Source organism: Apaloderma vittatum, unplaced genomic scaffold (assembly GCF_000703405.1).
Source record: "Apaloderma vittatum isolate BGI_N311 unplaced genomic scaffold, ASM70340v1 scaffold42374, whole genome shotgun sequence".
Taxonomy (NCBI): domain Eukaryota; kingdom Metazoa; phylum Chordata; class Aves; order Trogoniformes; family Trogonidae; genus Apaloderma; species Apaloderma vittatum.
In genome coordinates this window covers 3,821-14,313 of record NW_009711759.1, presented here as the reverse complement: position 1 = coordinate 14,313, position 10,493 = coordinate 3,821, and the positions used below count along the sequence as shown (strand labels likewise).

The 10,493-nt window shown below is 36.9% G+C and overlaps 1 protein-coding gene across 1 annotated transcript in view; it reads left to right on the top strand.

The window, feature by feature from the left end:
• Positions 1-272: 272 nt before the first annotated feature.
• The window catches only part of SPO11 (SPO11 meiotic protein covalently bound to DSB), a 12,870-nt gene continuing 2,649 nt past the window's right edge, over positions 273-10,493 (top strand). The window contains exons 1-10 of the mRNA XM_009867725.1: positions 273-340; positions 1,368-1,481; positions 4,459-4,547; positions 5,156-5,222; positions 5,436-5,544; positions 6,034-6,120; positions 7,695-7,731; positions 7,954-8,063; positions 8,958-9,057; positions 10,401-10,438. Of these exons, the coding sequence (XP_009866027.1) occupies positions 273-340; positions 1,368-1,481; positions 4,459-4,547; positions 5,156-5,222; positions 5,436-5,544; positions 6,034-6,120; positions 7,695-7,731; positions 7,954-8,063; positions 8,958-9,057; positions 10,401-10,438 (819 nt within the window). The remainder of the gene's footprint in view (positions 341-1,367; positions 1,482-4,458; positions 4,548-5,155; positions 5,223-5,435; positions 5,545-6,033; positions 6,121-7,694; positions 7,732-7,953; positions 8,064-8,957; positions 9,058-10,400; positions 10,439-10,493) is intronic.

Sequence of the window (10,493 nt, the reverse complement as noted above, 5' to 3'; positions counted from 1 at the left end):
CTGTGAGGGGGTGGGGGGAAGGGCCTCGGACGGTCAGTCAGGAAAGGCGGGAAAATCTTTTTCTAAGATTTCTAAGTTTCTAAGGAATTTTTTCACATTTTCTCTCCAGACTTACGGTTTGACCTCAGATCGCGAGTTTTACGCAGAACAACCTTTTCCGGTTTCTTCGGTAATCTCTTTCACCTCTTTTTAACATGGCTTCATCCCTTCCAGAGAAGGTGGGTTGGTCTGCACCAGCCTCCCTGGAGGACCACAGTGTGTGTTCCACGGAAATGCCAGCTGGGAACAAGGCCGGCTTCAGGGAAACAAGTCTGTTCGGTCATGAGAGCCACATCCCTAGGTAAAAAGATGTGAAAAATAGCACCCACACCCTCTTTGTCTGGTAATATCTTAAGTGGTTGGTCCACCATTGCACGTCAGGGGCTTGTGGAAAAGCAAAAAACATACTTGCCTGCAAAAACACGGGGGAGAAGGGACTCTTACGCTGCAAACAGCATTTCTGTTCCTCTCCAAAAGTCTGTGGGTACAGACAGAAATACAGAAAACTGTGACGAAACAGACACACTGAATTTCATTAACAAAAACCTCTCTTTTTTTAAAAGACTTTTTCTGTATAGAGTATATCAGCCTCTGAGGCTAAAACAGACTGGGAGCATCTTAAAAGTGTTTTAAGGAGGAAAGGAATGATGATATATAGTAGACTTGTAATTTTAAGGACAGCTGAAATGTTGGAATCAGATTGCTAATGAAAATAAAAAGCATCTGTCATAACACTCCAACAGGCCTACAGTTTTGCTGCAAGGGATCTGCTGCAAAGTTACTTTGTCTTTTTAGGTGAAAGATAAAGATTTTATTCTTTTCACAGTGCATCTGTTGAGCCTAAGCCTTCATATAATCAAAACCCTTAACAGTTTGTTCAGGGCAGTGGATCAAAAGTTTAACGTGCAGTGGTACAACAGGAAGTGTTTGTACTCTTGAACATTTTTTAAATTTACAGCATTTAAAAACAACTTAGCCCAGATCATAGCCAAAGCCAATATTACATCATTTATAGTAAAACATTAATCGTTAGTCACAAACCAGCCAGTTGGTCTAAAAGTTCAGCTGGTGAAAAATTTGATGGTTTCAGGATTGAATAGAAATGTAATTTTAATAGTGTCTTCAGTCATGCATCTGGAATGGAAAGTCAAAGATTTTGGGAAAAATAAAAGCGAGTTCTTCCACATTTTGGAAACAAATATATCCTTGAAGCAATTTTGGATTACATGATTTTTATAGGAGTGGGAATAAGTGCTCAAATGATCAAAACTCAAAGTAGAACTAGATTTTATCATATTGATCTGCATCATTAATTTTCTTTGTTTCAGTTCTGAAGTTCTGGAAGCAATAGAAAATACTATTCAAAATGTATTTGAAAGCTTGGCCCAAAAAAAAGCACCTGTTCTCACAGTGGCTAACAGAGCGGATTGGAGGAACATAGAGTAAGTATTATATATTTTAAAGTATTACATATTTTAAAGTATTACATATTTTAAAGCTCTGCTCTATATTAATGTAAGTGTCAAGAATATATATTTGATTATGTAACTTCCAGAGAATTTAATCCTACGTACATAGTTCTATAAGAATTAGGATGGGTAACTACTTCTTAAAAAGTAATGGACAACTAAAAAGTAATGCTTAGCAACCACTCTGCATGAACAGGCATCATGTATTAGGTAACAGCAGACCGTAGCATAAAATGGAATGTAAAAGTATCATAACAGGGGTTAGAAAGGAAAGGGAGGTCCTATAAACAATCATTTTCTGGAAGCAGTAGAAACCAGAAATGATAAGTTGTGTTAGAGTGAAGAAATCTGTTTTGGGCTGGAAACAATTACTAACAATTTCATCTTCTAGTTCCCTTCCTGTGCTGTCTCTTATTTTTCTCTGCTTTTCCTCCGGTATCTTAGTTCTTAAAATGATAGTGAAAAATTTCTCGTTTTGTTCTTCAAAGATGATGTGTCACACCTCTTCCTGTTGTATTTCTTGCCTCTGTGTTGTGTTCTAAGTTCATTACCAGCTAAATAAACAAGTTTCTAACGCATTATCTAAATTTCAAATCCTTTGCCAGCTTATCTAAACAGAATCAGAGAAATAGCAACCTGTCCGACTTTATTACACACGTTTTGATTTGTAGAACTTGCTTGTGCAATGGTATTTTTCCAAGGAGCTCATTTAAAATGAAAATACCTGAAACAGATTAATTCCTTTCTATAATACAGAAGGAAAAGGATAGAAGAGGACGTAAATCTATTTCTTGTCTTGTAATGGCTTTGGACATCAGTGAGTTAAAGGATATTCCGATGGATAAGATTGCAGAGGTGCTTGGACACAAACAGTTGTTTGGGGTTCAGAAAGCATAGCAAACCTTCCACATGTAACACCTCGGTGGAATACTCATTTAATGAGAACAACAAATTTCTGTCCATCAAAAAACCTGAGGGGCCTGAAGGTAATCAGTAACTGAAAGGCTTGTGTGTTCCAGGGAATTTAATGGTTTGTGTCTTGATAGTTTGACAAAAATGTTTCCACTCATGTCTCTAAAATTAAAATACTGTAACGAAGTTTTGCAATTTTTGGCAGTCTTTGGGGAAATGGCATTCCAGGCTAGAAAAATAAATGTGAGATTATATTTGCCATTAGAACTCATGGGGGGGAAATGTTCAAATTAAAACAAGTTACCATCACAGTATGTTAAAAATAAGACTCATCAATCACATTAAAAAACACTGAATCATTATTTATGGTGGAGAAATGTAATCTCAGATATGCATTTTTGTTGTATAGTGACTTACATCCCACTTGCATACAGAAGTTGAAGAAAAGTAAAATAAAAATAGATTCAGCAATAAAAACCCAAACCAGAATGCCAAAATATAACATGAATGGAAGAAAATATAGTCAGTGGGGCATTTTTCTTCTTTTTTAGTCAGCCTTTCATACCTAATCTACACAGCTGGAATCTGCTGGGTAGGAACTAGTAGAATGGGAGAATGATTTAATGTTTGAAATGTTCCTTGTAAACATTTGTAGATGCCCAGAGAGTTATTTACCTGGGAATGACGTCAGTCAGTGGGAATGCCAGGCCTAAAGCAGTACACTCAGTTTCCATTGTTCAGCTGTATCTTTCAAGAAAAAAAAGAAAAATCTGGATAGTAGAAAGAACATTTTATAGAAAGCTACTCTGCTGGAGTAAATAGAACCCTAGGGAGAATTGCTGCGTGTCCAACCTAGTGCGGGTTTGCAGCTGCCTTTGTGCAGTGTCTGTGCCAGCCGGACGGCTCAGGTCCCTCAGCACGCTGGTCCCTGACAGGAGAGCGGGCTGGCGAGGCGGTGATTACCGCCTTCCTCCCTTGCAGCTACAACGTAGGGAGCTTGCAAGGGAGGAGCACAAACACTTTTTAAATGTTGCACTGCAAAGGCAAGAAAGTTGCTTTGATGGCGGCAGGCAGATGCTACACTGTGCTGTTACCGCTCTCACCGCACCCACCCGGTGTGTTCTGCCCCCCAAAGGAGGCAGCGAGCAAAAGCTTTGCCAAGGAATTTGAGAGGCGTTACGTGGTTTTAGATAAAATTATAGGCATTTTACCACCAAGGCTTTTGTACATACAAAACTCGGAAATGAAAAAGGATGCTTTAAGGACCAGACCATCCTATCATAAGGCAATAGAATAATTTTAAATAAAATAATGAAGCGTCCTTAAGAAAATATGTGATTCTTTCGGTGAAATGTGTCCCTTCAGACATGAAATAGTGAAGCATAAAATGGTGGAACTTATTTAAATTAAATGATTTTTGAGAGAGCAGGAGTGACCACATTTTTGTTTCCAAAAATTAATAATGGAATATAATTCAATTATTCTGATAACAATTAAAGGGCCTAAATTAGATTATATTATTCTAGTATGAACTAATAACACTTTTCTGTACATTATACATCAGAAAGTCACTGTGTCTGCCTTGATTTGTATTCTAATAATGATTCACACTTTTTCCTGTCACTTATTCCTTTTTCATGCTAAAAAAATAATTGATGCTGGTACATTAACAGTTTTAAACATATATAAAATATTTTTCTTGTCTCTACTTTTGTCTGGAAACTTATGTGTTTTAGGCTTAAATTCAGTCTTGAAACATCTTCCTGAGAAACCCTTTCCTGTGCTGAAGCCAAGGAACGGGCAGGGGTGGTTCGGTAGTGATTCGAAAGGGTCGTTTTGGCAGGTGGTGACTACTGCCTGCCCTTTTCCTTTGAGCCCTCCAGCTCCACCCGAGCTGATAGTTTCTGTGCCGAGTCTGAAAACAGCACTAGCATATGTGATTATTGGAAAGGAGTCTGAGTCTGAATTACCTTGTGGAGAACAATTTACCTATACTTAGTGAATTTACGGTTTTAATATATTTGTTTGCAATGTTCAGATTTAAAGACTCTGTAGGTCTGCAGATGATACCACGTTGTCCTACAAAACAGATAAGAAGTGACTGTCCTAGATCAGCACTGAAATTTGGTAAGTTAAAAAAGTCCCAAAGCAGAATTCTTGGGTTTTCCTGTATATTAGTTCAAAACATTGTTAAAAAAAAATAAACCCACAAAAAAACCCAGAAACTTTTCTGCACTGTGATTTAGAAGTGTATGGCTAATATAACCTGATATTCAGACCAGCCCTTCGGCTTTTCTCTATTAAATTATAGTGAGTGACAGTGAAATTAATACAGCATTCTTATAGTTCCTGCCCTCCCTGAAAGAGTATCAATTGAAGGCATATTCAAAAGGTCTCAACGCAAAAACATCACCATTCTTCAAACAGCTAGCTAGTAAAGGAGTCTTGGAATATGGACAATAAGTTAATTTCTTTTTCTAACTTAGTCATTTAATTTCTTGTCCTGGACAGCAGGGCATGCGTTCCCTCACTTAACTCTGTCATACTTTTTCTAGTTATGCTAGAAATTATTGAGTCTATTGATTAGTACGGTCTCTCTGTCTTTTCACAGCACATCAAAATATATGTTTCAAAGTTTTATTTTTTGAGACACAGATATGGGTCAGTATAAAGAGAAATTACTGTATATGCATATCTAAAAATCAATAAAATATTTTTTCAATGTATCTTTTCAGCTCTGATGCTCAAAATATTATCTATGATCTACAAGATGGTGCAAAGCAATACTTACGCAACTAAAAGGTAACACGCTACATTTCTATAATTTCAAATAAAATTATATTTTAAGAACGTTATCATGAAAACCAGCCTATAGGATGCAAACCTGTAGGATAATGGATTCCTTTACATAAAATGCCTTAGGCTGATCTGATTATCCAAGCCCTCGATAAAATTCTCATGAGCCTACAGCTGTTTCAGTATTATAATTACAAACACAATATTTTTTCTTGATAGAGATATATATTATTCAGATACACAACTGTTTGGTAGCCAAAGTGTTGTGGACAATATAATCAATGACATTTCTTGCATGCTTAGGATACCTCGGAGAAGTCTACATATAGTAAGTGGCTCATTACAATTATCATTATTTCCAAATCATATAGATTCACCTGAAAGGTGAAATACAAAGAAAAATTATCAGTAGGAAGTACTTAAAATGTGTCGTTTGTGCAAATGAAGCTTAATTACAGTTTATCATAGCACTCAAAAGGTTTCTTTCTTCAGAGAAAATTCATAAAATTTGCTTGCTCCGATGAGTTTGGCACAAACTGCCACGTAAGATCACAGGGTCTTCTCCTGTTTTCTAGTGAAGGCAGTGCTTAAACTTCAGAGTGCAAGATATCTGTTTAGCAATTTGTTAAATTTGAAAATTTAAAGTAGGTCAGGGATGTAAGGACCTTTCATATTTACATGCCTTTCTATGTAAAAATGCTGTTAATTCACTGTAAGCATGTCTTCTTTCTGGAAGTTTCTTGTTCGGCTTGTACAATATAGCAACAAAACAGCATGGAACTTCCAATTTACTGTATACAACTTACTGTTCTTTCAGCTCTCTACCACTAAAGGTTTTGTTGCTGGTAATTTAAGTTACACTGAGGAAGATGGGACAAAAGTGAATTGTACCAGCAGTGCAACAGTATGTATTATAAAACAGGAATTTATAGCATCTGTCTTTGCAGGGTATCTTGCACTTGTAGCTCAGGCTACTGAATACATTTATTACACAGACCTATGCTCGTGGCAAACTGAGACATTACAACCTGGGTGAAAAAAGAGAGATATGAAGTATTGCTCAACTGTATTGCAATTCTGGAACGAGGAACATTTATGCTTTGTATTACAGTATTCTGCCAAATAAGTGCTCTGAGTCAAAGAATCCTGATTACTCTGAACATGCTTCATTTCTGTCACAATCAATTGATTTCTGGCAGAGTAAGCAAACAAGTTTTACAGCCTGAGTTAACATACTCCTATGGTCCTCGATGAGCTTCTGCCGTACTGGGCAGAATCCTGTAGTAGTGACAGCACGGATGAGAGACCGGACTAAGCCCCTATGATTAGAGAAAGAAATCTCTTTCTGAACCCAAATTATGTTCTCATTTACAGAAGTTTAATGTTGACATTCCATCAGCATAAGAGCTGCTATTGTCTTCACGTGCCCAGCAGTGTACAGCCAAAAGTATATAATATCAGGCTGTTTGGTCTCAGGATTATCTCTTCTACAGGAATTACACACATTAGAAGGGCTTGCATTGTCAACTGATTTCATCAAAGGTAGTTTATAACCATGATTTCATAAGAGTCAAGAGCCAAAAGTGGTTCAAAGAGATGGGATTCAGCCAGACTAGTCCTGAAAGATTTCCTATAGCCGTGCAGAATATGAAAGCAGGAGCAGAACTCAGACTTGCTGTTGTCAGAATGTCCTGGAAAGTGTGGTCATTATAAGCCTAAGTCCGTAATTTCAAAATGCAAAGATAACCTTAGCTATCTATTATGCTGGTTTTAAGCAGCGCACAAAGTCCCCTGTTATTAATGCTATTCTACAGCTCTTCATATTTTTATTTATTGAGTTATTCCACCCTGGCACCGGAGGTGATTTACGAGTCAGAAATTAAAACAGGCCACACACTTCAATATATACATACTCTTTTGCCAAGTTCTTCCTCTAGTTCCTGTTTTCTTATCCATATGTTTGCCAGATTGAGCCAATCCTAATATGAGATGTAAAGTAAACATTACTATGTCTTCAAATTGTTGCTCAAAAATCCTTATAAAATCAACTTATAGGTTAATAAAAGAAAGGATTTCATGGTTTTCCAGAAAGAATACTTAAATGTTTTAAGCTTGTATTAAGTTTGCAATCTTCACACCAAAATGAATTTTTTTCTGGCTAAGACAGATAAAAAATTAATGAGGACATTGTTATCTTTGTAATGCCCATGTGATGAACAATCTCCTACGACAGTTGCACAAACACTTTTGAAAAGCATCTTGTTGTAACAGGAGGACTCCTACACAACCATACAATAGAGCTGCATGCGAATGGTTGAATATGCTGAGAAAGAGGTGGAGATGTCAAGAGTGATCTTGAATAAAGAAGATGAATGGTTGTTTCAGGATGTAATTGTGTCCTTCATTACCTAATGTTGTTATTTTAAAATATATAATTTTCTCTATTTAAAATGATTAATCTCATTTTTGTTGTTTTAGGCAGTCACTGTGCCATCTAATGTTCAAGGAATTAAAAGTATCCTTTGAGCAACAACTCTTGTTGTAGACTGAGAAAATAAAGTAAAAACAAAGAATATTCCAAGTTAAACAATGTTCTGGTAATTTTTTCTTTGCTAGTTGGCTCTGAAAATGAGTCATGAACACTGCTTTTGGCTCCAGAATAGGTATTTTAGGACATTTAGTTTTAATTGATTGGTGTGAGGGATCATTTTACATGGAGCTAGCCTTAACAGAAAAGATTTAATCTCACATGCCAAATTTATGTTAATTGTAGAAAAAGATGCAACTTTTCAGAGACTCCTGGATGATGACTTCTGCAATAAATTGTCCCCATGTATAATGATTACGGTATGTATCTTACATTTCATATTGTCTAGCTAGATGTAAGAATTTAAATAATACTTTAGCATTGTAGTAGTGCTCAAACTTGGTCAAAAAGACATAGTAAAATTAATATGGAACATGCCCAACAACATTTTAAAAAAATTTGTTGTCCTCATAGAAATGCATATACACTTTCTAGGCACTTCCTTCCTTCAAACATCTCTTTACAGCTTGGTAGCTTATCAACCGCATGTGCTGCTGCAAAGTAGCTGCCCCGCTCAGTCTCAGAAAGGCTTAACTGTTGAGTAATGTTTTGTCCCTCAGGATCCTAGCAAACCCAAATGAAACAGAACTGACTGATTTTGGATTGTACTGAAAGAGCTATGGAGCCTGGAGAATTACTAGGAATGGTCAACAGAATACACATACCTGCTTGTTCTGCACAAATCTGGCCCACAGTGAGGAAGAAACAGATCCCCATCCCTAAGAGAGATAAGCATTTGTACTGCGCCACATATTGTCCAGTTATAGTCAGGCTTAACAAGAACTTGTTTTGTTTTGTTAGTGCCACAAATACATTCTGGAAGAAAAAAGTGGCCTTCTTGCACCAGTTCATACAGATACCAGGGTACATCAACTCCCTGATCTTATAAATTGCCTCCTTTAATAGAGGGATGTGTGATGCTTCTGCAGTGCCTGTAATCCAGAACATCTGCTGCTCCCCGGCCTGTTCCTCCTTCCCTCCTCACAGAGCCAAAATAGGAGCATAGAAGTTTCCCTGCGAGATAGCTGCTGGAGAAATATTTCTGCCAGGATTTTGTTTGTTTGCTTGCTTTTAAATGACAAATGTAAACACATATGTAGCCAAATGTTGTTTTAATTAATTTAAAACTATCTGCTTTTACTTTATTTCCTTAGGGAAGAGGCGTACCAGATCTCAATACACGACTTTTGGTCAGAAAGCTGTGGGATTCTTTTCAAATTCCTATTTTCACCCTTATGGATGCAGATCCACATGGTAAATCTGTAGAGGTTCAATGACATGAAAAGAAAGCAAAATTTATTTAGAATGTCTTTTCTCATTTGTATGGGAAGGTACTCAGAGTACAGGGATCCAACACAATCAGCAGGTTCTTAGTTTATGCAGAATATATGTAGGAGTACAGTAGGAGCTTAACTGAAACATCAGGACTGTCGTTATATCTCCGTTCAATATAGCCTTCCCCTCTGCGATCATTGGTTGGGCTTTGGGGCATTAATAAGAATCTTGTACATAAAAAGGAAAAAAAAATAGTATAGAATTCAGAGCTCAGAATAGAAGTAGATTTTGAAAGTACCTGTGGGCCTAAAAATGAGGATAAGGATAATGGCATTTTATGATTCATTGCATGATTCCATGATACCATTGCAAATGTTGCTCTGTTAAAAATTCCAGCTGTTGGCTACACTATTCCTTCTGTAAAACAAAAGGAAATAACAAGAACTTTTGTAAACCCGACTGGATGCGTTCCTGTGTGGCCTGCCCTAGGTGATCCTGCCTGGCAGGAGGATTGGACTAGATGATCTCTAGAGGTCCCTTCCAACTCCAAACATTCCGTGATTCTGTGATTCCAAACATTGCTCAGTTTGGTATAAAGCAAAATTTGTAACTACGTGATGATCCTTAGGCCCGACAGACATGAAGAAAATAGAATATTTGAACAAAGTGAGTTGCTTATTGATTTTAAAGTAGTTGACATAGATTTACATTAATAATAATGCACGTGTCAATAGTTTAGAATAGTGAAAGCTAGAAACTACAAGTTTGACGCCAGCACGAGTAGAGTTAATCCTAAAACAAGACCATCACATTCTGGATGTGCTCTTTTGTTACATCAGCAGCAGTTCTGAAATCTCCCTCATTTCTTGAGGCATTCTGTGTATATGAGTGTGCATGCTCAGCTGGAATGCAGAATCTGAATTCACATACGCCAAATGCAGAAAATCTCTTCTGTATCTACCTTGATCCCACCTGAAATTAGGGAGATTACTGCAAAATGAGAAGCAGCTGTTCAGAGCAGTAGTATTAAAGAGATAGGGATTACACAGGATAAAGCCAACCAGTTTTCATGACAGATACTGGACAATGTGTAAAAGAGCTGATTATCTTTAGGTTTGAACTGGCTGTGCACAGACAGCATGAAACATTTAACTATATAAAGGTGATATATTATGCTCAAATTGTGAATATTTTGACACATGCCAAAATAACTGTAAACCATAAAGAACCTCACTAATCATAAAGCCATAACTTTTACACCATAAAATTGAATTCTTAGTGCAGAAAAACAGACACTTGACATTTGGTATTCTGCAACCTAGGTATAGAAATAATGTGCATCTACAAATATGGATCTGTGGTGAGTATAATTTTTCCACTTCAAATACATTGATTTGTAGCCCAGCCTTGAAGCA